Here is a 27,678-nt window from a genome sequence, read left to right as displayed (position 1 = left end):
AAGGGGGAACTAAAGGAAGAACCTATTTGTGTGTGTGTGTGTGTGTGTGTTTGTCTGTCTGTCTCTCTCTCTCTCTCTCTCTCTCTCTCTCTGTATGTGTTATCTTTCCCAGATTTGATGCTTTACTTGACATTGGGGTGAGGATTGTTAGCTTATTTCTCTCCACAACCTTGTTTCCTACGAAAATGATTCCTGCCCCATAACCCTCTTTGGTCCAACAGACGCATGTACATTTACACAGGTGGCCTTTCCACTGTTTGTGGTGGTCTAGCTCCATCTAGTGTTGCATTTGAGGGCTGCATTTGAAATTTATCCAATGTGCGGTTTGTTCCAGGCACTTCCCAGTGGCCCCGAGCGGGCGGACAGGGTGCCTTGTCTCCTAGCTATGAAGGGACTCTCCACACGTTAGTAAGTATCGCGTTGATCATTTCTACTCGGTTTTGTCTCTCTCCTCTCCTCTTCCCCCCCCCCCCCCGGCGCAGTGAGCAGCAGTTAATGAAATAACGCATATTTACTGCTGGTTGGTTGGAAATGTGGTGGGGGAGTACAAAGGAGAGAACCAGTGAACCCAACCCCATGACACCCGTTGTTTTTCTGAGCAGTGGTGCACCACTGGATTACCCATCAGATCTAGCCCGAGGGTGCACTGTGTACTGGAGTGCTTAACACTGGAGAAAAGCTTTCAGTTGCAAACATAATGTCATAGGAATTGGCAAGCCATGTCGCCCAGACTAGTGTCCTGCTTGACACAGCTCAGCATCGGGTGCTTAAGAGAAAAGTGCAAGAAAACACACCCTGAACACTGATGCAATAACCTATCCCAGGTGGGAAGCTTTCTCCCCAACCTCCAGTAGATAACAGAAGTGTGAGGATTTACAGCCTTTATATTTTTTTTATCCTTTCTGATACAACTCCTAGATGTTCCTTTTATCCATATAACGGCTTAATCCCTTCTTGGAATCCCTCACTGCATTGTGTCGGAGTTTCACAGGCTAATCATGCCCACTTTAAAGTTCCCTCCCTATGCAACAACACTTCGGGGGGCCCCCCAGCTTGCTGGCAGAGTTTGAGCACAGGGAACGTTTTATGGAGGTAGGAACCCTTCTCGAGTAGCCTTGTGGTGCTTGTCTGTTTTTGCAGCTAGTTGCTCTGTTGAGGCACAGAGGCGATGGCCAATTGCCAGGCAGGCAGTGTTTTTAAATGTTAATGGAATCTTTATTTCTCTCCACCACCCTCCCTGCCCCTCAAAGCAAAACAAAATGGAAGACAGATTGGATGAAGCCATCCATGTGCTGAGGAACCACGCGGTGGGCCAGACGGCTGCCATGCCAGCCAACCACGGAGATATGCACAGCCTGCTGGGATCGGCCCCTGGTCACAGCGCCTCAGTGGGCGGGCTCAGCCAGGCCTTCCCCACTTCAGTTATGCCTCTAGGAAACAGGCATTCAAGTCTGGTGAGTCAGGACACTCGTGGTGATGGCTGCGGTAACGCTAGATGCCTGGGTCTTGTGCTGGGAGCTGTACGAACATGTAGTCCAGAGACAGTCCCTGCCAGAGAGCTTACACTCCAAGGCCCCATCTACACGCAGACTTGTACTGGTTTAGTGCAAACCACTGTGTGGATATCCGATTTTGGTTTAATTCAGTTTAGCTTTAATCCTGTTGTCTAATCAACTAAAGCCAAATAGAAATAAACCACAGGCTTAAACTGAAATTGGAGTGTTTGTGCAGGGGGTTGCACTTGTTAGTTTCAGTGTATACCTTGAGTTGAACTGATGCAGTTCTCCATGTAGATAAGCCCTGAATGTAGGACTCCAGATCACAGCTGGATCCAGCAGTAAGCCTGGGGGAGCCCAAGTTGTCCATGAGATGATACTGGTCAGCATGAAAAGTGGAGGTCACGTTGTCGTCTCCTACTGGGTTAGGGGTGAAAGCTTAAACATGGGGATCTCCAATAAAGCAGCCCCTCTTAGAATAAGCCCTCCAAGTGGGAATAAGTGGGGAAGAGAGACAGTAGACCCTGGAACCAAGGGTGTTTCAGCAGAATCAAGAGCGCTTATAACAGGGTTTACTTGCTGAGTGACTCCTGGGCTTTGCTTGATTTGTAAGTCCTTTGAGGCAGACACTGCCTCCTCATCTTGCTTACTGAATAATTAACCACATGAGAAGAATGTGGCCCAGTGTTCTGCCTGGTCGGAGGGGCTGAACTCCAGAGTACCCCCACAGGAATAGCTGCAGGATATTCTCAGCCTGTGCAGTGCAGGAGGGTCAGGCTTGATCACGGGGGTACCTCCGGGCCAAGAGACTTCGACTCTGTGAACAAGTGCTTGAGGGGGTTCTGTTCCTTGAAGGGAGAAGGATCAGGAGCTTCCCACCGGGGTGTGAGCATGAGGAGGGACAGGTGGGGGTGTTTCAAGCTTCCCAGGTGCTGTGTACACACAACGTGGATCTGCTCATTTAAAAATAAGGTGCTTGGCAAGCTTTGGATTATAAGCTCCTTTGAGCAGGGAGTGGGTTTCTTACAGTCCCTGGGTCTGTGAAAAGGGGCTCTCGGCACTGCTGCGATGACAATAATAACACATTCCACATCCACGCTTTCGGAGAGGGCTGAATTGTTCTCCAGCAAAGGCTCCTTCTCTGAGGGGGTTTGGCGGTGGTGGGGCAGTCCCTTGGAGATGCATCAGCCTGAATTACAGACATTTGAGATGGAAAAGATCTGCTGAGGCAAGTCCAGCACATGCTGGTGTGTCCCCTGCAGCCTGTTCTCCAGGCTTTGTCTCACCTAGTGTCCCAAGCACTGGGGCCTCCTTTGGAAGATGACACAGGTGTGGTTCATGCTGTTGGGGATGCTTTCTATGATTTGGCCTAGTCTGAATTGTCTGAAGCATGAGCTGGACATGCCTCTTCCCACTGAGACTGGCTTTTCTCCAAGAGGAGCTGGTATGGAAGCAACTTTAAGCTATTCCTCTCTACCTTCTGCCCACCCAGGTTTGGGGTGAGAGGGAGGGAGCCCGGATCAGGCTGGATGTTGCTGGGTGTTGGTGAAAAGGAACACGTAGGTGAGGTGTTGGTGCAGACCACGGCGCCCTCCTGGTTCCAAAGCGGTGATATTCAGTTTGAACAGTGCTTGGTGTCTCCTGGCTCTCCTATTTGCCCTTAAAGGCTGCTCTGCTTTTTCTGCTGTAGGTGGGAGGAAGTCACCCCGAAGACGGACTGTCCAGCAACCCCAGCATGCTCCACAACCATGTTACGCTTCCATCGCAGCCCAGCTCACTCCCCGATCTCAGCAGGCAGCAAGACACGTACAGCGGTAAGGTGGTGCTTCCCTCTAAGCCTTGCCCACTTCTTTGCTGGCTAGTTGACCCTGGCCCATCTGGGGTAAGACATCCCCAAGTCCTGTCTCCATGAAAAGCATAAGCCCAGTGGGGAAAACAGTGCGAGAGAGGTTCCCAGCCGCATGGCATGCGAATGGGCTAGGGCGGGGAGCACGTGCTGTGTGTGAGCCTTTGGGCCAGCACTGCCCTGGAGGCAGGGAATACTGCAGCTCCCACGTGGGCAATGTCCGGTGACTTTCCATGATTCATTTTTCAAGGGTCTTCAGCACAGCTTCTAAACCAGCACATGCAGCCTAGGACCTGCACTCAGTTGCAAATCGCTCTTAGAGCCCTGCCAGGTTTGTGGTTGCAGTTGAGTTCTGACGCTGGCAGGTATTTTGGGCAGGGTGGGAGTTACATTCGGCTGTGTCCCCAGAAACTTATCTTAGGGTACGTGGACAATACCAGCGAGTGGTGTGATTTCCCCTGCTCACGCACACATTCTTGCACCACCTCCCATCAAGAGAGTGCACGTGTAAATAGCTGCAGAAGCGTGGGCAGTGGTGACAGAGACCCAGCTGATTGCATACCCACTGGTTCCGCTGTGCATGGTGCTACAGCTGGGCTATTTATGCTTGCAGGAGCTCACCGAGAGCTGGCGCTAGTGCGTGTCGCGGGGGATTGGACTGCTAGCGCGTGGTGTAGACATAGCCATTTGAGATAAAGCCTGGCCCTGGCAAACCCACCCACCCTCTGTTCCGTGCACCGTCAGTGCTGAGTGCAGAATGAGTCTGTCTGTTGGTGGCGTCTGTGCCTTGACCAATGTTAACCACGTGGCCTGGCTGCTTACGGCGAGCTGTGTGGATGGCGGTGTTGAGAAATGTGCAGTCTTGGGAACTTCGCCGGAGAGGTCCAAATCCCAGCTGGGCCAGCTCCAGCCCTCCCTTCTTCCCATGCTGGCTGATTGAGTTCGGTGCAGTTTTTGGAGTGTGGGTCTCTCAGATGAGAGCGTAACTGGCAAGGTCCTGCCTCCTCTGCATGGGTCCAGAGACCCAGTAGTGCTTTATCCTGGGGTTGGTGCAACCCCCAGCATCCTCTCTCAGTAGCTGGTTGCCTACCCTTCTTCCCAAAGATGGCTGGTTTGCACGGCTGTGTGTGTTTAGGATATGAAGGATCCTGTGCAAATATACTAGAATTATCCAGCCTATTCATAAGTGTCAGAGGAGACAGAGATGTATCTGGAGCCCGTCACCTTAGCCGCAGTTGCAGCGAGGAGCTTTCCCTCTGACCTATCTGCCCCAGTCGGATCTCGCTCAAATGGCCATGTGCTGCTTTGATTCCATTGCAGGCTTGACGGGGCTGGGCAGAGCCAGTGTCTCCTCAGGAACCAGTGAAATAAAGCGGGAAGAGAAGGAGGACGAGGAGAACACGTCAGTGGCCGATAACTCAGAAGAGGAGAAGAAGGAAATGAAGCCGTCACGGAACAGAACAAGGTGCTCTTTGAACAGGTCTCTCCCTTCATTTATTCTGTTACTGGAGGGGGTGGTGTTGGGACAGGAGGGGAAGGCTGGGGTGGGGAGGGGGAGGCTGTGCGTGTGTCCTGTTGACCTCCCTCCTGATAAGAATGCGATCGCTAGCTGGATCCAGGGATGCTGTGCCAGGGCCCTGCCAAGCCTCCCAGGCTGCTGAAGCTTTAGGCTCCTGCGCTGAGACCAGCTCTGCCCCAAGCTACCCCTGCTTCCCATGGGGGAGGAGTTTGAGGCCACCTCTTAGGGTTTACAACACTTTGGGAGGAGGAATGGCAGTGCTGGGCCCATCCTTCTGCATCTTCTCCAGCCCTGGTAATGCCCCACCTGCCCACCTTGGCAGGAATTCTTAGTGAGCAAGAAACAGGCCAAGCACTGGAGATCAAAGCAGGCTGCAGCCCAGCTGCCTGGATGGTCTTGGACATTAATCAGGGCTGTGCTGGGAATGGCCAACTGCTTAGCCTACCTCGGACGCACCCATCGCTAGTTTGTCCACAGGAGGTGGTGGAACCTGAGTGGTTTCTTCACTACCCACGTCTGGGCTATATGGATTCTCTGTCACGCAGCCAGTAATGTGGGAATAGCCCAACTGAATCGGACCGGGGCCCATCTAACCTGGTATCCTGTCTCCAACACTGGCCATCTCCAGCTGCTTCAGAGAGCCAGCAATGGGCAGTACTGTGATAACCTGCCTGGAGGGGAAATTCCCTCCCCACCTCTGTCAGTCAGTGGCTGGTTCACACCCTGAAGCCTTCCCCAAACTCTGTATTTTTAATCTTTGCTCTGCATGCTGACATTACCTGTGTGTGTCCGTTCCTGTTTCTGGCTATGCTTAGATCGTGTGACAGTGAGTTCCAGGGGTTAATTGCACTGCTCTGTTCTGTTCCTGGGAACCGTTCCTGTTTATCGGTTTTAAACGGCATCCTTTCTGTGTAATGGAGTCCAAGGGCAAATGGGAGCACGGGGATGCTGTGTACCAGGGCTGGAAAGGTTCTAGTGCTGGCGGGAGGCGCAGGGTGCTGCTCCCGCTCTGTAGCGGGGGGGCGGGGGTGGGGTTTGTTGATGCATTCCCTTCGGCGCGGAGGTAATGGTGATGCTGCAGATGTGTTTTTGTTGTGAGTTGACCAGTGCTGAGCGTGCACACGAATATCCCTGTCTCATTCTTATTTCAAACCATTAGTCAAGATGAGGATGAGGAGGACGATCTTCTTCCCCCAGAGCAAAAAGCCGAGAGGGAGAAAGAGAGGAGGGTCGCCAATAATGCCCGTGAGCGTCTGCGGGTCCGTGACATCAACGAGGCCTTTAAAGAGCTCGGACGCATGTGCCAACTCCACCTTAACAGCGAAAAACCGCAGACCAAACTGCTAATCCTACACCAGGCCGTATCAGTCATACTGAACCTGGAGCAACAAGTTAGAGGTCAGTGAGGCTCCCAGAGTGGTGATATTTTACGTATCTGATCGGCACGGGGCTGTCTGTCTGTCTCCCCTGTGCCGTGGTGCTGCGCTGTTCTCCTTCCCACAGCGCCATCTTGGGCTCTCAAGGTCCTTTAAAGCGTCTCTTTTTAATTTATTTATTTAATTTTGTTTTATCTTTTGCATCCCTGCTATGCTCTCTGGTTTTGTTTTTAAAGCCATTGCATGTGCTGCATGTTGTTTGTTTGAATGCACAGGGGTAGCTTCCCTTTGTGGAAACCTGTGCGCAACTCTTAGCGCTGCCATAGCTTATAACTGAGTGAGGTTTCCCTGCCACTGGGCCAAAAAGAAAGGCATACATGAGAATGAAAGAACAGAAGATGACTGTATCCAGGGGCTGCTTCCTTCCCAAGGGCAGCAGTACTGTGCCTGTCTTTTCTCCCTCTTTGCAGCAGCTTTAGGAACATCCCTCCCCCCCAAATCCCAGAGTGGGGATTTCTGCTCACCTCCGGCTGATGCTGTAATAGGCAGCTCGGCTAGGTAGCTACTGATGCACCAGGGAGAGCTGGGAGGAATTGCAGGCAGCGTTGGGTGCAACTGTGCGTGGGAGGAGACGTGAGGCGCTCCAGTGGGAGGCGCTGGTGTTCAGAGTTGAGTGGAGAGGCAGAACTGGCCAGTGGGTGGAGAGCTCAGAGGAGGGGCAAGCCCTCCATACTTGGACGTCTTGCGTCTCCGAGCCTGCTGTCTGTGAGCAGTTGGATTCTAACTGTCTGTGGGTCTGACAGTCCTGGGGAGCGCTCTGCCATTAGCAGCACCTCTTTAACCGACTCTAGTGCGGAGACGAATACCGGTTTGGTCCTGAAGCCATTCTCCCTGCCAGGGCAGGAGAGCTTTACCGGCCTGTCTAGTTCAGCGTGTGCCTACTGTTGGGGCTTCCCCCAGGGGTGATTTTCCCAGGCTAAGTGGATCTCTGGGTGCGGTCACTCCAGCTGGAGGGGAAGCTGTCGGGTTTTTTTATTTTTATTATTGTTGTTGTTTGTTTTATTTCCTGCTCTGAGTAGCAAGGGGTTTTGCTGCTTTGTCTGTAACACTTGCCGTGCATGCTTCCTACTAACTTCCACCCCCAGTTGCCATTGTTGCAGAAGCATCTGTGGCCAGTTAACCCCTTTCCTTCCTGCAGAGCCTGTGGTCCTATGAATCCGTGGTTTGTGCCTGGCTCCTCTCCCCCCCCGCTGGCCTCTGCTGTTTCACTGTGACGCTGTTGGAGTCCTTTTGTGCCTCTCTTCAGTTTGTAATTTTTTGCCTTTCATAACGTGTATTTTTTCCTGTCTCCCTCCCCGCCCCTCCTTTTATTATTTTTTTGTTCTGTTCTTTCCAATCTCCTACAGACAGTCCCCAGCCGTGACCTCTCGGTGGTCCCACTCTCTACCTTGTACTTGCTGCTTGCTGATCGAGACAGCGGGTGGGGAGGGCGGGCAGGAGAGAGTTGGCACCGTGTTCACTTTGGTCTCCTCACGCTTGTCCTTTTTTAAAGCCTTTCTCAGAGGTGGAAGCCCCCCACTTCTTGCGCTGCCAGCGAATAGCCATGCAGTGAGCTAGGGCGCTGGTCCCCCAACGCCTTCGTTCTCTGGGCTGCATCCCAGGAGGGAGATTCCCCATCTCCCCTGAATGCCCTGCCATGCGCTTCCCAGACGGTTCCCTTCTGAGGGATGCCATGATGGCAGGTGGCTCTGAGCCCCGCTTGTGACGGGGCCTCTGACAATAGTCAGGTTGCTGTATTTCGATGAAAAGGAATGCAGCAGTAGTTTAGAAGCAGCGTAGGTGTCGCTGTGGCTAGAGCTGTGCTATGCAACGGCCAGGCAACGCAGATCTGTGCAGTGCATTGGCCTGGCCACAGCTTAGTGGGCTCCATGAAGGGGGCTAGGTACCCAGTGCTCCGTTCCCAGCATGGGACTGAATGCAGCTTGATCATGCCCATCTGATAGCATCCAGCAACACTTGTCTGTAGCAAGCAGAGCACTCGTGGGTAGAGGGGCAGGAGATGGCAGACGGATGCCGCTTTGTTGATGGCAAAATGCAGAAGGTTTTTCCTGTGTAGGAGTCCCTGCCGGGGAGGGGGCTACTGAGCTGGATGCTGGTGATAGGTATGACTGTGAGGGTCTCTGTGAGCAGCAAGAGCCTTTACTAGGTTCTGCCTAGCATCAAGGAGATGCTGGTGTCTTTAGCCGGCTGAGAATCCAGGTGACAAGTATTCTCCAAGGCCCTGGCACTCTCCCAGCAGTGGATTTCCTGGCACACTGATCCCGAAAGCCTGGTTCGTGGGGCTGGAGGGTCTGAATGAGCCGGGATAGTCAGGAATGGGACTAAGCACCAGTCCCTTTTGTTCAGTCGCCTTGCACCGCCGTATGCAGCTGCTACCCTCTCATGGCTGACGGTCTAATCCCATCCGGGTCCTCCGGGGCTGAAGGCAAAAGCCAGACTCCAGTTTGAGGCCTGGACCCCAGGACAGACTTCAGGCAGTTGTCCTTTCCTGTGAGAATTTTGCTCTGGGGGAAAAGATCGTCCCTGAATCAAAGGGGGGAGGCAGAGGAGAAAGGCGCTGCAGATGAAACCAAGCTCTTCAGGTGCTGCCAGCATGTCTTTGCATTGCAGGCCACCCCCCCAGGCCAAGACCTGTTGGTTTCTTGCTCTATCAGGACACTGCCAGAGTAGCAAAAAAAAAATGAGATGCCCCATGCAGCCTCCTCACTCAGCTTGCAAGGGGCGAGGACTCCATGAGCTCATGACGGTGGTTTTAAAGTAGTCAGTCACTCCTATCTCCAGTCCGTTTTCCTGGAAGCTCTCAAGTCTCGTTTACACTCTTCAAAACAAACCCACGCCCGTGGCGTTCTAGGGCTTGTTTCCTGGCGCTGAAGCTAGCTGGGTTAGGGTGGTTTCTGCAAGTCCAGCTCTCACATCCTCATGTGGTAGATGCTGCCCCTTTAACTCATTCATAGCCCCCAACCAACAAGCTGCCTTCCTGGCGGTTTTTGAGATGCTGAATAAAACTCATGCAACACTGACTTAAATTCTCAAATTTCCAACCTGTCTGCCTGATTCAGTGGGTAGAGCACAGGGCTGGGAGCCAGAAGATCTGGGTTTGGTTCCTGCCTCTGCCACTGACCAGCTGTGAGACCATGGCAAGGTAATTCCTTCTGTGTGCCTCTATTTCCCCACCTGTAAGATGGGTGTCGGACTGACCGACCAATCAGGGCTGCAATATCTAGTTGAAAATTTTCCATCAAAACTGCTTTTGATGGAAGATTGAGCTTTTGACTAGACTAAACTTTTCATGTAGGTGCCTGCTATCCACTGAAAAATGAGGTTTCTTCGGAAAAACTGAAAAGCAAAACATTTTTTAGCTGAAAACCCAAAATGTCTGGTTTTCGACTGAAAATTTTCACACGCAGTAAACATTTTCCCATGCAAGGTACGCCCCGTTTTCTGACTCGCTCAAGGTGAGCACGCGAATCTGAAGGCCCTAAGGCAGTGTCACGTATTGCTCCTCCCAGCCTCCTGCCCTCCCTTTCCACCTATCAGCCCCCATGCTGGCCCGCTATACCTGTGCAAAGAGGTTGACCTGGTGCTGGCAGCACCTTAGCTTGGCTCTCTGAGATAAGGAACCCAAACGCCAGGGTTTCTTTGAAAATTGGGAAGTTCCTTTCTCTGTTGTCAATTGGCTTCTGCAATGTGAGGTTGACTGAGCTTTTTGCAGTGGACACTAGTGGCACTACCAGCACAGCAACTGACCAGCCCCCATCGGTTACACCCTCCCTAACTAACCCCTGTGGTGCTGTGAACCCAGCAGTACAGACGAGGCCCTGTCACTGGAGGACAAAGATCTGAGGGACCGGGAGAGGAGAATGGCCAATAACGCCAGGGAAAGGGTGCGTGTACGGGACATTAACGAGGCCTTTAAAGAGCTGGGACGCATGTGTCAGATGCACTTAAAAACGGACAAAGCACAGACCAAACTGATCATCCTACAGCAAGCGGTGCAGGTCATTCTGGGCTTGGAGCAGCAAGTACGAGGTATGGTAACAGGTGACAGATGCATTTTGGGGCCTTTCTCTTCCCATCCATTTCTGTGTGCCTGTCTCTGGATATGTATTTATAACTGAAGCTTTTGTTGCAACTTTGAATGTTTGCCATTCCAGTGGGGAGCTGCAGTGGAAAGCACTTAGGCTGAGATTTCCAAGGCCTCATCCATGGGATCTGAACACGCAATATATGGAAATGAGGCATCCGGAGTCCACGTGGAGGCTTAGGAAAACTCAACCTTAAATATCTTCAACCCACCAACTCTGACAGTCTTTTTTTTTTTTTTTTTAAACCAGTACATATTAAATTGGCCCGATATTCCTGCAGGGGAGAAGTTTTGCTCTGGCAGGGGGTCCAGTGAGGTGGTTGCTGCTGTTACGTGGAGCAGAAGGGTACAAAAGAGCTTGCACTTGGGTTACTTCCTTGTGCGTTCCATTGCTTCTGTCTTGGGACTCTGGGTTTTTTCTTTCGGATGCTGTTGCTTCATGATGCTGTGGCATGAATTGAGTTTTTTCCCCCACCCTCCCCCCTTGCTCTTTTTGGCATAGAGCGCAATCTGAACCCTAAAGCAGCCTGTTTGAAGCGTCGGGAAGAGGAGAAAGTGTCCGGAGTAGTAGGAGATCCCCAGATGACACTTTCAGCTTCACACCCTGGTCTAGGAGATGGTCACAACCCTGTTGGACACATGTGAAGGTATCGTCCTCTGCCCGTTGGGTCCCAGCACTCGGCTGTGTGTGTCTCTGAAATCTGTGCCAGGCTCAGTGAAGGTCATTATTTAATAGCTTGGCTTTCATCACTCACTGAAATTCACAGCAACCAATGGAGCAAACTAAAGTGTATGATTCTGGCACCTAAGTGCTAGCCCTTTAACTTTGTCCATCACCTCCTGTGTGAAAATACTGCAGTAAAGTTAGAGATCTCCTTTAATTTCTTTGTAAATGACACACATGGAAACATCTAATTCCTTCAGTTACTGACTAGGTTATTCTCTATCCCCACCCCTCCACAACACCCCTAGGGACAGTATAATATCTGAGTTCTATTTATGTGCACAAAGAGCATCCCCATACAAACGGGCTCTCTCTGTGTCAGGAACCTGAAGGCATGCTAAAGCCATGTGTGCTCCAAGAGCCCGTGCCCTGTTAGGAACAGCACAGCTGCTGTGATGAGCAAGGGAGAGTATTTTCAGACTGTATTGTAGACCTGGACGCTTCACTCAGTCCCTCCCTTCAGAAATATAATTCCCCCCACCCCCTGCTTACAGAAATGCGTCATCACTGTATCCTCCTGTGTGTGCAGACCATATTTAAAATCTGCTCGCTGTGACGGGGGATTTAAAAATAAAACTGTTTCCTATCCTCAGTGCAAACTCCAAGCAATGAGCTAGCATTGATGTTGCAGCAAAGCCATGTAGCACTAAGTCCTCCCTGCTGAGGTTGCAGGCAGTGTAGACCCTGGAGACCACAGCACAAGCCTGGCAGCTGATGGCCCAGTGCTACTGTAATTTATCAGCTATTAAGAGGAACTTGAGCAGTCCTGCTCATCACCCCGTGTGCTCCCCACCTTCCTCTGGAAGGTGCATCCTGAGCAGTGGCTGAGGCAAGTCCCTGGGGAAAAGACCAAACTGAAATTCTGATTCCATTTAACTGAGGCTGTAACAGTTTCTGGCCCAGCCCCATAGCCCTTTAAATGGTAGAAGTACATATTGAGGGTTTGAGTGGTTTGAGCATTGGCCTGCTAAACCCAGGGTTGTGAGTTCAATCCTTGAGGGGGCCATTTAGGGATCTGGGGCAAAAATTGGGGGTTGGCCCTGCTTTGAGCAGGGGGTTGGACTAGATGATCTCCTGAGGTCCCTTCCAACCCTGATAGTCTATCATTCTTTGATGTACAAATCCTTTGAGAGTTTGGGCACACTTAATAATGTCATTCAGCCCTCCTCACGCACTCGCTTCAGATGTTGTAAAGGCAGCTTTACAGTTTATATGGCCCTGATCTTCAGCAAAGGACACAGGCATGTGCCTGACTGTAATCACACAAAAGAGATGCTCACCCAGCCACAGACAAATTTTAATGGTGGTTCTGTAACATCAGAGCACTGGTGTGGACAGAAAGCACTGTCGTTAGCTAGTTACAATTAGCAGTTCCATTCGTGGCTGTCATTCAATTGCTGTGCTGGATGTGGTGATAAGCACAAGTGGAATAGGACAGCTCATGAGCCTCCTTGTTCTATAACATGCTATTTTCAGTGCAGTTGTAGCTCTGTTAGTCCCAGGATATTAGAGACACAAGCTCAGTGAGAAGTTGGTCCAATAAAAGATATTATTCTCACTTGGGTTTTCCTCTTTTTTTTTTTTTCTTTTCTTTTTTTTTTTTTTTTTTACTTTTGTTTCTCTTTATTTGTAGATCTTTTTATTCCCCGGATACAGAGATGGGTAGGAAGCAAACCCTCGGTGTGACCTGCAACCTTCTTGAACCATAAACTTTAGTACTGCTAATACTGACACACGAGAAAGGAGCCTGGCATGCTTTAAGGGGCGTTAAAAAGAAACAAACACTTGGTCAAAAACAAAACAAAAAATTGCCTTAAGTATAAAGTATGGAACCGTCAATACATATCACTCAGTTAACAGGGGGAGCATCGTGTTCTCTTGGCTTGTTCTCAAGCAGCCAGCAGCAAAATTGTGCCTAAGCTTAATATTTCTTTTTTTTTTTAAAAAGAACATTAGTTATGAGATTTTTTAGGTAGAACAGCATAGCAATGCCTTTTGGTTTTTTTAGCTTCTTTTGCATATGTTTTGTAAGCAAAAAAAAAAAAATTTTTGTATAAAAAAAAGTCTTGTACCCCATGCTTTTCTGCTGCTGTTTCTATAGTTGATGTTGCATCTTTAGGATCAACCAGAATATTAAAATTGTATTAAAAGAGACTGGATATAAAGAAAGAGAAATTCTCAGATTCGGCTCTGAAAGCCACTAAATGCGAATGTACCCACGGGGATATTGTTCCTTGCTTGGCTTGTACCTTCCATTGTAAAAACTCGCATGCTGAATTTGTCATCTCTGCTTTGGCCACTTCTCATTTTGGGAAAAGGAGGTTAAACGACAAAGCAAGTTACGGCAGCTTGCATCAGTGGTTCTCTGGTTTCTCGCAGCCTCGGTAACAAGGAACCACCTTGGGTGGGGGGGAGGGGGGTGTCTCTGCAAATTGCTTTTCATTCGCAGGGGTCCCTGGAGATTTGGGCTCCTTCGTCGGAGGTGAGAGTGAGAAGCGAAGAGGCAAAGAGCACAGCTGTCTTCTGGAGCTTCACTGCTAAAGCAGAACATGTGACCATGATTGGCAGAAAGAACTACCAATACAGAGAGAGAATGGACCCGGGGGAAAAGGAGAAGCCGGGCTATTGGTAAGTGAAGAAGCGACACACCATGTATGGGAGAACCCGGGGACACCTTGTTCCCATGCACCTGAGCAATCACCCACCATCAGAGCCACTTCCATGGGAGGAGAGAGAAGCCGAACAAAGAGAGGAGACAGAACAAAGATGGAGAGCGGGACTTAGAACAGGCAGAACAAAGACACCAAGGAAACAAGGCAAAGAGAACAAAGAACTGAGTGTGGCACAAAAACCAGGGTGGCCGGGCTGGAGGCTGTGGAGCAGCCCGGTGTGGTTTTGGCTGTGGCCAGCCAATAAACTTCAACCTAGGTTCTGGATAGAGAACAGAGTGAGCTGGAGAATGGGCATGTGAGACTCCCTCACAGCACCCCCAGAAAAGCAGCGATTCTCCAGCCCATCTAGACAGAGCGTCTCTGTGGGGAGGCAGCTCCTGTCACTTTGTATTTGGAACTGGCAACTCGAAAGAGGCAGAGGCAGCTGCAGCAGGGTTATTCCCCCCTCCCTTCCCTGTTTAACCTGTGTCAAAACCAGCTGCTGGCTTATCTTCAAAGCACCCTCAGAAGCGACTTTCTCAGCAGTCAGCTCTTCTGTCTGCCACTTCACCGCCGGCCCCGGCTGGACAAAACCACTTTCCGGTGGGTGTGGATTTAGCCTTTGGAGGCAAAGGGATGCTGCTCCTTTTCCATACTGAGCACAGAGAGGAAAGCACGCAGGTTTTCCCCCTCCTAGCAAGACCTTCGTGGCATCCTCTGATGCTGGGCAGCAAAGAAACAGTCCCCCACCCCTTGAAAGGGGATGCAGCAGCTTTAGTTTCCCTTTGAGGACATCCTGGCTTTCTGGGGTTGCTTGGCTGTTTGCTCTGCTGTGCCAGGACCCGGACCCCTCAGTGCAGATGCTAGAGCCCTTGGCAGGCAAGATGCCCCATTGTATTCTGGGAGGACGAATGAAGTGACATGCTTAGCGTGGGCCGTATCGGCAGGCCCTGGCTTTGCGGAGCAGAGCTGACCCAGAGCTGATGGGGCTGAACTGGGCTGGAATGAGCGCGACTCCAAATGCTTCAGATTTGTGACCCCACCCCACCCCCAATAAAATGTGAGAAATTGTCCCCATATTTTCCCCTCCAAAAGCAGGTCTGAAATTTTTTATGACCAACCCCACCCAGCTCTGCCGCCAGCCTGGTCTGGCTCAGCTCCTGTGGGTCTGCCTGGGCTAGTGCCTGCAGTGGGGAAGGAGGCATTAAACCTGCTCGTTAATGCCGCCTGGCCCTGCCGTGCGTGAATCTCCATCTCCTTGGCTGGACGGATGAGGCATGTGTCTCCTGAGTTTGAGGTAGCCGGGTGGCGTGGCTTGTTGGATCACTACATGGTTTATCGTTCAGCTTCCTGTGAGGACAGAGGCTAGGAAAGCAGGTACAGGGCTGTTTCACCGGGTCCTTTCTCTTCCTCCTCGTTCTCTTCACTTCTCTAATTCTGTGGAACTGGTGCTACTCTGTAGTCAGTCTAGGGTGTCCCCTCTGAGGGAAGGAGGAGGGCTGGTGAGTGGGATTGGATACCTTGGCACATCCTCATCACCATGGGCATTGACTTAAGCTTCTGGCTTTCCTCTGTTCTGACACCTGCCCTGGCCTTGTGCTCCAGCAAATATCATGGCCTCATGTCACGCCTCACCCCTCTCCTCCAATGGTCTAGGGAGTGCTCAGCACCTCTGAAAGTCAGGCGCTTGGTTTCCAGGACTGTCTCATTCTGTGGTGCTGCCCAAGATTTAATTCTGGAGTCAGTCACAAATTTGGCAACAGGTGAGATGATTTCTTCCTGCCTACCCCCTTGCGTTGGGCATCCAGAACATCTGACCCCAAGCCCACACCCCTTCCTGATTCCCCCGCAACCATGACGCTCCAGGGGCTTTTTGCAGAGGACGGTGCTGCCCGATGGCAACTCTAGGATGTGCCCCATGGGCTGCAGCCACGTTCTGTGCAGACTCTAGGCTCACTCCATGCTACAGTAACCATGTTTATGTGGCCCCTGCAGTGCTGGAAGGTGACTGCTGCTTGCTTGTGTGGATGGGGTTAAAACTGAGAGCACACTTGGTAGGGGAAGCCTGTTTCAGCCTGCATAACTACTAGGGTTAAAATACTGTTCCTTCCCTGGGCCTTCTGCCTGCACCAGCGAGGAGAGAGAAATTCAAAGGAGAAATGGGGTGAATCTTGGCTAACCCCCCATTGTCAGGTGTTTTAGGGGGTGGGGGAGACAGTAGGTCAGTCTGCAGTGTTGGATCCTGCTCTTTGTATCACTCACAAGAGGCTACACTGCCCATAAAGAATTTCTGTGCTGCCCATCTCAAAATCTGTGCCACTCACTGAATCCTTCCAGTGTTGCTGAGGGAATTGGGCCCTGTCCTCACACAAACCACAGCCAGAGTTTTATGTTATAAGAGTTTTAGTTTGGCTGCACCTTGGCTGTAGCCCTGTCCCCGCTGCCAGCCTTCACCCTCCTTAGCTGCAGCGTTACTCCCCCTCCCCAGAAGGCCGGAGTGGTGCAGGAGCCCTCTCCCAATCCACACCTGGAACACTGGCCATTGCTGCTGAGCAGGGTTACGGTGGCCCTCTGCTGTCTAAAGCTAATGGTAGCGAAGCCTGGACCCGCCGCGGCCTGCCCCTTCCCCGGAGCTGGCCGGCTCACAGCCCTATTGGCTCTGCCTGAGCATTGTTCCCTCACCTGCAGAATTGTGATTTGCTTTGTTACCTTGCTGCATTTGGCAAAAGAAATGGCTGGCGATTCCTTTTGGCCAGACTCTTCCATTCTTGACAGGGGATTTTCCCTCCTCACTGTAATTGAGATTTTTCTTTGGGGAGAGTGTGTATTTTGAGATGAGAGGGTGAAAAATCTTCTTTAAGGAAACTTAAAAAAAAAAATTGATTTTTTTTTTCCCAACCTGAAACCCAAAATTTGAAACATGTTTGGTTGGTTGGTTTTTGATTTAAATGAAAAAATTGTTTTTCAATTTTAAAACCCCAGAAAATTTCAGCCAAAATGAGAATTTTTCTGTGAAAATTTACATTTTGGCCAAAAAAGTTTGGACTCTTTCCCCACCTCCCTTCTTCCCCCAGTTCTATGTAATATTCTGTGCATCCAGACAAAGTGGGGAGATCTCCGACAAGGCTCTCCCAGCTCCCTGTGAATTGTTCATCACAGCTTGTATTTGCCAACTGTCAAAGGAGCCTTAGACACTTCTTCCATTCCTGTTAATGGATGGGGAGTGGCTAAATCCCCTAGACCACTTTGCAAATTTTAACCTCTGTATCTAGGGGGGTTAAAACCCCAGTCTGGGCTTTGGAGAATATAACACTGGATGAAGATCTGGCAGCTGGTCTTTGCACAGTGTATGCTCTAAAATGAGAAAAGTTGCTCACTACATCCAGAGTTTTATAAAAGATCTTAGTTTGGCTCCACCTTGGCCATCCCAGTGAGAGGAATTTGGGAGCCCCATGTTCTGCCTAGAAGCAATCCTGTTAGCAGAAATCAACATCCATATAGCAGCATTGGGTGCCTGTGGATAGCTGGGAGTTTGCAGAGTGAGAGCAGATGGCCACTACATGCACATCATGCTTGCTATATGCCTGGTGTTTTCAGCTGCCCACTCTTGTCTCTGCATCTGTGTAAAGGAGGGGAAAGTGGGAGTTTCATAGCCGCTGAGATGTAAAGTTCTGGGAGATGTGGGTTGTCATCAGAAGTCAGCTGGTTCTTTAAGGGATGCGCTCTGGCAAAATTTAGCCCCCAAATTTAGGTTTTGTAAATAAAATTCCTACAAAATTTAACACTGGAATGTTCACCCTGGATTTTTTTCTTTTTAATGCCTATAGAAAGAATGGTGTTGATCCTCTGCAGAGTTTCCTGCCTGACCGTTCCTGCTGTGAGACTGCAGGAGCACTGCAGATGGACTAGCTGGTATTTCCATTGTCCAGGCAGAGTGGTGCAATCGAACGAACACCAAGCATGTCAGGGGAAAAGGTAGTTCAGCTCCTGGCACGTTCACCTTTAATCATTGGAGCTGGGGTTTGTAACGTAGCCAAGGAAGCTTCTTTTCTAAGAATGAGCTTTAACCCACATGGCATCCCAAGGAGACCCAGCTCACAGAGCACCAAAAGACTCTCCAGAGCATCACAGTGCCCAGAATGAGGAAATGTGAATGTATTGTTGGCAAAATACTCTCCATTGTTGTGATCTGGCTTTTTAGTGAAGTCCCTTTACCAGGAGAATTCCAGGAGCTGAAGGCCTGGTACTTCTGGAGAGCTGCGGCCAGCAAGAGAAAACAGCAGCGTCCGCATTCTGCTAGCCGTGTGCTCACGGCCGATAAATTACTCCTGGACACTTGCACTTAGATCCATCTCTGTGAGCTTGCTGACAGTCGCTCACCCTGGATCCCTTTCTCTCACTAACCACCCCTCCTCCTCCCTCTGCCTTCCCACCCCCGTGGAAAAAATTGCCCATTTTGCATAGTAAAAAAGCAGATCCAATCTTTTTTCTTTTTTAAAGTCTCACCCCCGCATCACCTGTTCCTGGTGCAGCCATTAGCCTTGCACCAAGAAATGTGACCAACTCTTGAAATTTGACAAAGTAGCAGGCTGTTTTTGCAGTGGGAGGAGCAACAGGAAGGGGTGGCTAACACCATTTCCGCCCCCCCCAAGTTCTCTCCTCCATCAGTCCTGTGTGTCCTTTTCTCTGCATTATGTGCTCAGAACTGCCCCAGATTCTCCGCTCCATTATTGTCCAGTATAAAACACCCGTTGACTTAATCCATTAGTGTGGATGGGGGCGGACTTTTGTCTTTAGCATAGATGATGTTGAGCTACTTCCAGCAGCTGCAGGGATATAGAGGGAAAGAAAGGAACAAAGTTGGCTTGTTCTTAGGTCAGCGCTCACTTTGGCATTAGCCCATTGAGAGGGAAAGTACCGAAATGAGTGAAAGCTTCTAAGAGCAAGAGGGCAGTGCAGGGAGACGCTGGCTTCCTGGTCCTGCAACTGGATGTTGATCTTGGACTATTTGGCCTAGGTTTGAGGACATGCTGGTTTTGTGCCTTCAGTCCTCTGAAGGTTTTTCAGTTTAGGATTTAGTTTGTTGGATTGATACAGGTTTCCCTGGGTTTTTACCTGCTAGCAGATGAGCTCTGGCCTAGTTCAACTTAAGAGCAGGGTACTGGGCCCATGTGACGAGGTCCCAGCGGTGTCTCTTCGCCAGCACTGAGGGGCAGTGGAGTTAAACATCACAAAGGCATCTTTCTTCTTGTGGAGTTGACTGAAAGAAGCCACCACGAGAGCAGGTGTTTGTCTCTTAGTGTTCGTTTGGTTTAACGCTGAGGCCAGCGGGGGCATGTGGAACGTTTGGCTTGGCTGGAGTTGAAGGAAGAGATTCAGAGACATTTTATTTGGTTTACTCCCTTTAGAGATGAGCAGCTTTAGAATGGGGTGCTGGAGCACAGACAAAACCCTCTGCCCGCCCACCTTGCAACAGCGCCTCACCGCCCCCCCTGTCCTTTGCCCACGGACCCTAATGAGTACCCCAGTGCTCAAGCATCCACCTTCATTATGGTCTCTCCCCCCCACACACACACACACATGTACCTGGGGGTGTGGGTGGGTGGCCAGGCACTAATGGAGCGTGGGGGACTGTGGGTCACTAACACTGAGAGATGTGAACTCTTACTCCTTGTCCTCCCTTTCACTCCCACCCACATCCTCCTCAAGCTGCTGCCGACGGAACCCAGTTTGAAGGGTGTATCGTGGCTTACGCCCTCCAAAGGCAGGGCATAAGCTTACCTGACCCCAGCTCGTAACCCCACAGTCCCTGCCAGTAAGTCCTAGGGAGCAAAATTCCTCCTCAATGCCGGATTTGGCAATCCGTTCCTGCCTGAGAGTTGCCCTTGTTAGACAACAGTGTCCAAGGAGCTGCCCAATTTTAATCCAGGCTAGGCTGATGTTGCTCAGGTCTCTTCAAGCACGGTCATCCCTTCATTCAGTGTCTCCAGCGGGTGAGGGCATGGGAGGCAGGCACTTAAGCCCACATCCATCCTCTGCATCACTTCACTTGTGCCATGAGTGGGTTGTCAGCAGCGGCGATTGAACCTTGGCCCTTTGGAGCTTAAAGTGCAAGCTTCTGCTATCAGAGCTACAAGCCCCAACTCTGCCTGCCAAAGCTGTATCAGCTCATCCACTTCTCTGAGTGCCTCAGCCAGCAGTACAGGGGGGCAGAGCTGCCACACTGGGTGAGAACTCCAGCCTCGGCTCAGGAGCCAGGTGTCCCTTAGCAGCTCAACATTTAGTTTTAGAACGGAAAAGAGAGAATCTTGTTCTCCCCAGTAATGACATTAGCAGGTTCCGTGACAAAGGCAGCGGTGCCTGGGGTCACTGCACACTGCTCCCGCCCTGCCCTGGGCTCCCTCCCCGTCAGAAGTCAGCTGTGGTTTCCACAGGCTGCTAAACTCACAGCAGAAGAACCAAAGTGATTCTGGCTCACCAGTGCTGTTGGCTGTTGAAAACCCTCCCCAGAGAGACCATGGCACAAAACAAAAGCATGCGAGGTTAAGGCTGATTATATGGAGCACAGCCACCCCTTCACAGCTGGATCCCAGCTGCAGGTGACAGACACTAACCCACAATGTACCAGCATGCAGCTCATAGCCTCTTACAGCTATTTTAAATACTAGTAAAGCCAAGGGGCCTGTGTCTCTCCCGTGCTGCACCATTGAAGCCAGTGGGAACCATTGACTTCAATGGCAATGAGATCAGAACCCCTTCCAGCTCCCTTCTGTCCTAAACATTCATTCCTGAACTGGGGCCTGATCCTGCGGGAAGTTCCAGGCCCCTTCAGTGGGCGCTCAGCACCTCTCTGGGTCAAGCCTGTGGTTCCTGAGGGGAATAGAGAAATGGCAGGTGGAGCAGAGCACTAACATGCCAGAAATCCAGGTGAGGTGCATCAGTTGTGAGCTGAACCATGGCTTGAATGAGCTGCAAGGCTCTGGGAGCTAGTGAGGCTTGGAGCAAATGCTATTCTTTATCCGAACTGGACTGTCCCCACCCCAAGCAGCGTCCTTGCAGAAGTCCTCTGCCTCACTGTTGTCATATGCAACCCTCTTTCCTTGATCCAAATGGCCCTGCAGCTCCCTACTGCAGTCAGAAGTTTGCACACATTCTCTGCACGCTTACTGAGCGGCCCAAGAGTCTCAGCTCCACAGTATATGGGTCGCAGCCCACTGGTGCACTTGGGATTCAGCTTCTAGGTAGACTTGACCCTGCCTCAGTGCAGGGGGAGGAGTAGTGACCTCTTGAGGTTCCTTCGAGGCCAGCATTTCTGTGATTCTGATGTATTGCACAGTCACTCCGTTCCAAAACCAAATCTGCACCATGCACTGCTGTTTGCTCTCGATGGAGAGCGGTGACCCAAAGTTAGGGTGAGTTATCAGAGTGAGTGGAGAGAAGTGGTTTTGCAGGACCATGCTGTCAGCCCATGCAGGAGTGTGTTGGTGGCTTTTTCTGCATTAAAGCCCAGCAGCAAAAGCTGAATTGGAGGAGGTGCCATGGGCAGCTTGTCTGGGACAAGGATGCTTCTGTCCACATCTCACCCGGTTGTCTCTTCCAGCTGGTGGCCAGATGCCAGTGAGCAATGTCCTCCCAGCTGCTGCTCTGAGTCTGCTTGAGTATCCTGCAGATTGCTGCAGCTGAGCATCCCAGCAGAGACCTTCCTGGGTCTAGTCTGCAGTGAGCCCAGTCCTGGCTGAGACAGGAGCTAGGCTAAGCTTTGCTTGGCTGGTCTCTCCTTAGATGTCTTGCATCCACATGCACCATCCTTCCCGTTCACTTACAGGCTGCCATCAGCATCCACATCCTCTCCCTTCAGTTCCTCGTTGGTTTGCAGCCACGGGGGCAGCAGCCTGGCTGAGGAGGTTCATCTTTAGGGTTCTCCACGTCCCCATCCAAGGTCCAGGAGCTCATCTCTCACCAGTCCAGGATATAGCTCAAGGGATAGGCAAGGTAAGGGCCACTCTAATGTCTAGCATAGTGGAGCAAAGCCCCTGGGGCGTGGGACAGGCCACTATAGTGCCTAAACAGCTGGCAAAACAGCCACTTCAACCCTGTTTTGCCCGTCCTAGACAAGGCAGCAGTGAAGCCTGTAGAAAACAAACACTTGGCGGGGCAGAGACGTATCTCACTAGGTGACGATTGCTTCAATGGCTTTTACGTCTTGCTGGTGCCATGTGGCATGTTGGTTCTGGCACTACCCAAGTTGCTGACAACCTCCTGTCTGCTCTAGAGTGGAGTGTATAGAGTGGTGGGGTGATGTGATCTTTGCTCCTTGCAGAGGCTTGGTCTCCAGGGAAATCTACCCTTACCAGATGTGTTTCCCTTGCCCACATGGTGGTATGTGGATAATGTGTGAGCCAGATGTGGTGAAATTGACTAATTTGGAGTAAGCGAGGTGGGGGGAGGTACTTTTGTTGGGGCCCTAACTTGAATTCAGCCCATCTAGACTACTACCCGATGTGGGTTGGGTGTCATCCCCTCCTGGGGAGGGGGGGGGTGGTCTCTGTCAGTATGTCTCCCTGTGCTTTCAACCACCTCCTGTCTTTCGTCTCATGATGCTGATTCTGTTCCAGCCAAGCATTCATTCTCCTGGTTAGGAAAAACAATACTCCTTCCACCTGTCGCCTTCGAATCAGCCACATGGCAGCTGTGGTCAGACAGCTGCCTGCCTTGGGCAGTGGGAAAGTGGTTTCTAGCATCCCGCTGAGTGGTTGCCTGGAGGAGAAGGCGCTACTTAGAAGGGGGCATCATGGTTGAGTGTCTGTCGGCATGATGCAGCCCCCTCTTCTTGTCACTGCGCCATTAGCAGCATCCATCCCCATTCTGTCTTATTGCATCCACTGAGCTGCCCGTGGGCCCTGCATTTCAGGAGGGACGCTGATAGATTTCCCCTGGGGAGCTTTGAACGGGACGGGGAGCCAAGCATCTCCCTCCATTTAGTGCCAGATCTTTTTAAAGTCTTTTGGGAGCCCACCAGCTCAAGCAAATCTTGTGTCTTTGGGGGAGGAGGAAGGGAAACACAAATGCAGGAAACAATTTACCTGCCTGCATCTTAGCATTTCTCTTGGTTGGGGGCAGGGAGAAGAGAAAGCAACACCTGGCAACATTGACTAAGGACAATACTTCCATCAACCTGCGTTTAGTTCATTGCCTATGGGAAAATGACCCATTTTCTAGAGAAGACTCAAACTAGTTTAGAAAATGAAGTGCTACTTGATTCCCCTTTATATATTTTTAGTACTTGGGGGCGGGGCAGGGCAACTGTAGGGGAAATGCCTGTGGAAGCTGTTTATTTTTAACCCCTTAGATCGTTTCTTTTGGCCTTTAAAAAAATAAATAAATAAATTGGTTCTGGCTTTTGATGTTCATGCTGCCTACCTGTAAATCCAGATGTACTTAAGTGGCTGAAAATCCTTGTTCTTAAATCAGATACACATTATAGTTTTGAACTATATATATAGTATATATATATATATATATATATGCCTAACCCAGCAAAAAAATAAAGTATTTGGGGGTGGGGAAATGCATTGTTCTTTTAAATGAATCACAATTGGGGGATAAAATTGTGTTTCCGAGTGCCTCAAGATATGAATTGTTTTCATTTTTTTAAAATAATTTTATACAAGTGTCAAAACAGCTGGCTGGATTATTTGGAATTTTTAAATAATCCTAACTTTTTTAAAGTAGATTTTGAGAACTGTCCTGTATATAACAGTAATGTAGCAATAAATGTGACATTTTATAACAATATTACTTTTTTCCCCATATCTGTCTTTCAGATGTTGTATACCTATGAATGAAAAGTTGTAATAAAGGTTTTACCTTGTACTAAAAACAAAGGTGTGTGTTGGACGCTGTCCCTCTCGATTTTGTTACTTTGGTTTTGTGGTTTGGCTGTACTGGCGTTCAACCTCCAATATCCACATTTAAGTAGCTAAAGTTTGGCCTGAACTTCCAAATTGCTAAACTATTCCCTCTCCTGCCATAGAATCATAGAATCATAGAATATCAGGGTTGGAAGGGACCCCAGAAGGTCATCTAGTCCAACCCCCTGCTCAAAGCAGGACCAAGTCCCAGTTAAATCATCCCAGCCAGGGCTTTGTCAAGCCTGACCTTAAAAACCTCTAAGGAAGGAGATTCTACCACCTCCCTAGGTAACGCATTCCAGTGTTTCACCACCCTCTTAGTGAAAAAGTTTTTCCTAATATCCAATCTAAACCTCCCCCATTGCAACTTGAGACCATTACTCCTCGTTCTGTCATCTGCTACCATTGAGAACAGTCTAGAGCCATCCTCTTTGAAACCCCCTTTCAGGTAGTTGAAAGCAGCTATCAAATCCCCCCTCATTCTTCTCTTCTGCAGACTAAACAATCCCAGCTCCCTCAGCCTCTCCTCATAAGTCATGTGCTCTAGACCCCTAATCATTTTTGTTGCCCTTCGTTGTACTCTTTCCAATTTATCCACATCCTTCCTGTAGTGTGGGGCCCAAAACTGGACACAGTACTCCAGATGAGGCCTCACCAGTGTCGAATAGAGGGGAACGATCACGTCCCTCGATCTGCTCGCTATGCCCCTACTTATACAACCCAAAATGCCATTGGCCTTCTTGGCAACAAGGGCACACTGCTGACTCATATCCAGCTTCTCGTCCACTGTCACCCCTAGGTCCTTTTCCGCAGAACTGCTGCCGAGCCATTCGGTCCCTAGTCTGTAGCGGTGCATTGGATTCTTCCATCCTAAGTGCAGGACCCTGCATTTATCCTTATTGAACCTCATTAGATTTCTTTTGGCCCAATCCTCCAATTTGTCTAGGTCCTTCTGTATCCTATCCCTCCCCTCCAGCGTATCTACCACTCCTCCCAGTTTGGTATCATCCGCAAATTTGCTGAGAGTGCAATCCACACCATCCTCCAGATCATTTATGTTCCATGTTCAATTGTTCCTCGTTTCTCTGTCTCAGGGTTTTATCCTACTGTCTATCACCACAGTATCTAGGTGTCTTCCATGTACGGTTCCTAGCAGATTGTGTAGAGTCTCTGACACTTCTCCCTTTTGGGGGTCTGAACCCTGCTTGTGGGAGGGTTTGTGGGGTTTCCATTGTATGTTGTGTGTGGGGTGGCGGGTTAGCAGGGCTGTGTCATTCTTATGGTTTTTTGGAGGGGCACCATGTACTTTAGGCCCAAAGTTAACTGTGCTCCCTGCAAATTGGGGGCCTCCCTCATTTTGTTGCCTAAAATAACGAGCCTCAGAAATCCCAGCCCTGACTCTGAAGTGATGGTTCATCACGCAAACCTGAAGAGACCCGGCAGCACTTGCAGTTTCTTGCATGAATAATTTGAGGTTCCCTTGTTCTGCAGCCCTGTCCTGCAATGGGCCATTGGCAGCCAGAGGATTAGCTCAGTGCCCATTGATTGTGCATTGGGAAGTCCGGTCAAACTTATATTCCGGGGCCTGGCTATAGATTTAGGAGCCTAATTTCAGGCCACGGGGTTGGGAGCCAGGCTTTATTAAGGGAAAACAGACCTCATTTGTGCTGGGGATTGTGCATTCTCCACTTCCACTTAACATTTTACATCCCTAACTGGTAAGTATTAGTCTTACCAGTAACCCACCTTAACTCTTCACCCCACAGCTGACCGGCCAGCCAGCCCTGCACCGGCTGGAGTGGCCCAGCTGCTTAGTCGGTTAACTGTTTAAACGAATTTTTAATAGTTTAAACAGTTAATTTTTTTAACTGTATTTACACCCCTACACCCATGGACTCCAAGGAGAGCTGAGATCCCTTCAGGACAAGATCCTAACCATCTATACATCTGTCTGTGCAGGTGATGGGATGTACAGTGAGATTGGAGATCACCTGGAAAGCTGCATTGTCCAGGAGGGTTTAGGGACCCATATGCCTGTGCCAGGCCCCCCAGCAGCATAAAGGCATGAGCCAGCTATGCAAGCGACAGTCTTATTGGAGACCTTATGCAAGGGAATAGGCTTCACAGGTGCAATCCGGGATGAGACTTTCATGCTCCCTGTGGAGGGGAGCAGGAGAAGTGACCTGGGGCCTGATGGCTGGGTATGTGGGCAGCGCAGATTCCTGGGTGATCCTCTGCCTCAGACCCTGCAGCCATGCACAGGCTGAGTAGATGCCTCCTAGCCTGAGCTCCGATGTGCCCAACTTCACGGAGAGAGGGAGGGGCCAGGACAGCCTCCAGCCTGAGTGGTGGAGGGTCAGCTGCTTTCACTTCCCCATCTCCTTTCCTGGACCCACGCTGCCCATGCCTGAAAGGGCTCTAGCTTTGGTCTCCATCCACCACTTGGAATCCTGGGAGCGGCACCCACCCCAGGGATCTTCCCTCTGGGCCCGTTCTGCATTTCCCTGCTTTGATTGTCCTGTGCCCTGCAGAGCCTCCTGGGCACAGGCAGACAAGCTTCCTCCTGCCCTGGGGGAGGTCGGTGTGGGGCAGGGTTTGCACCTGCCTGCCTCAGACTCTACAGGGTCAGGTGATTCGTGCTGCATGTAAGAGCGCTGCTCAGACAGGTAGTGCTAAGCCTGGAGGGCGCTGCTGACATTGCACAACACTGTGGGGTAGCTGTCATGGGCACCATTTAAAGGGTTTGGGGAGGGGAGGTTCTGCCCCTCCAGAGTGTCTGAGCACAGCCTGAGTGTGGAGTGTGAGCTCTGCAGAGAGGTGCTGCTCCCAGCTTGCGCCCCAGGGCAGGGAGTCAGCAGTTTGTTTACACACACAGGCAGGGTGATTTAAGATAAGAAAGGGCTGGTAGTTAAATGAAGGATCTGGAAGTCTCAGGGCTTGTCTACACCATGCAGCTTTTAGCGACAAGGCTGTGTCGACACAGCCTTGTCGCAAAAAGTCAGCGTGTGTAACTGCTCTGTTGGTGCCGACAAAATACTTCCAACCCTGCAAGCGGCGTTAGCTTTGTCTCCTGTCGACAAAGCCGCATTCACACTGCCCCTTGCATTGGCAAAACTTTTGTCTTTCGGGGGTCGGGGGGTTAAAGAACCCATGAAAGACAAAAGTTTTGTTGACAACTTCACAGTGTAAAGGTACCCTTAGATGAGCCTGTAAAGCAGGAATCCCGGAGGGGCGGGGGTTGAAGACAAGGAAGGGGAGTCCGAAGACGTACAGCCACAGGTACATTCAGAAAAGAGGGAGATGTGAAAAGAAGGGGCCAAAACCAGGGGAAGGGACAGCATATGGCTCCATCACTGTAGTATCTGAGCCCCTTGCAATGTCTTAACTGGTTTCTCCTCACAGCCTTTCTGAGGTAGAGCAATGCTGTTTAGCCCCATTGTACAGATGGGCCACTGAGGCACACAGACTAAAGGCCAGATTTTCAAAGGTATTTAAGCACCTAGTGAAATTTTTAAAAGCACCTAGAAGGTTCGGTGCTTTGTAAGCCCCACTAGATGTCTGGCTGCGTCTTTGGGTGCCTAAAAACCTTTGAATCTCTGCCCCTAAGGCACTGGCCGGGGGTCAGACAGGAAGTCTGTGGGGGAAGTAGAGCCGAGGTCTCTGCGGGCATCTGTCTCTGCTGCAAACAGAGGCGTCTGATAGATGGGAGCAAAACCAAGGTGGCCAGTTCTCTGAGACTCCAGTGATCGGTCCTGGGCGACGGGGAAGGACAACAGCATGAAAAGCAGCACAGAGGTCTGGTCTAATGTTTATTTTTCTTTCTTTTATACAGGAATTAGATACAGTGCTCCTGGCAGCTCATTTCTAAGTTATCTGCCCCCCCCCAAAAAAAAACCCACCCTTTTTTCTCCAGGTATTTCAGGTGCCTAACTAGCCCCTGGAATCATGGATAAATGTGTCCCTGGTAGCTGTAGATAAGGTGGACGGCGGGTGCTTTCCTCTCCCCATCCC

General features: G+C 50.5%; 1 protein-coding gene across 10 annotated transcripts in view; it reads left to right on the top strand.

Annotated features, from left to right (window-relative positions):
* TCF3 (transcription factor 3) overlaps positions 1 to 12,874 on the top strand; it is a 117,807-nt gene extending 104,933 nt beyond the window's left edge. For 3 of the 10 annotated variants that reach the window (XM_038384358.2, XM_038384349.2, XM_043502849.1), the window contains 7 exons: positions 335 to 408; positions 1,251 to 1,454; positions 3,187 to 3,310; positions 4,663 to 4,822; positions 6,021 to 6,259; positions 10,884 to 11,028; positions 12,739 to 12,874. In XM_038384358.2, coding sequence (XP_038240286.1) covers positions 335 to 408; positions 1,251 to 1,454; positions 3,187 to 3,310; positions 4,663 to 4,822; positions 6,021 to 6,259; positions 10,884 to 11,026 — 944 coding nt within the window. In that variant the 3' untranslated portion in view covers positions 11,027 to 11,028; positions 12,739 to 12,874. Of the gene's footprint in view, positions 1 to 334; positions 409 to 1,250; positions 1,455 to 3,186; positions 3,311 to 4,662; positions 4,823 to 6,020; positions 6,260 to 10,099; positions 10,327 to 10,883; positions 11,029 to 12,738 lie in introns of all 10 variants that reach the window. The other 7 variants (XM_038384361.2, XM_038384356.2, XM_038384360.2 and 4 more) reach the window with 5 other exon arrangements.
* Positions 12,875 to 27,678: the final 14,804 nt, after the last annotated feature.

Source organism: Dermochelys coriacea, chromosome 25 (assembly GCF_009764565.3).
Source record: "Dermochelys coriacea isolate rDerCor1 chromosome 25, rDerCor1.pri.v4, whole genome shotgun sequence".
NCBI classification, from domain to species: domain Eukaryota; kingdom Metazoa; phylum Chordata; order Testudines; family Dermochelyidae; genus Dermochelys; species Dermochelys coriacea.
Note: the sequence above shows the minus strand (reverse complement) of the source record. Positions and strands in the feature narration are given on the sequence as shown.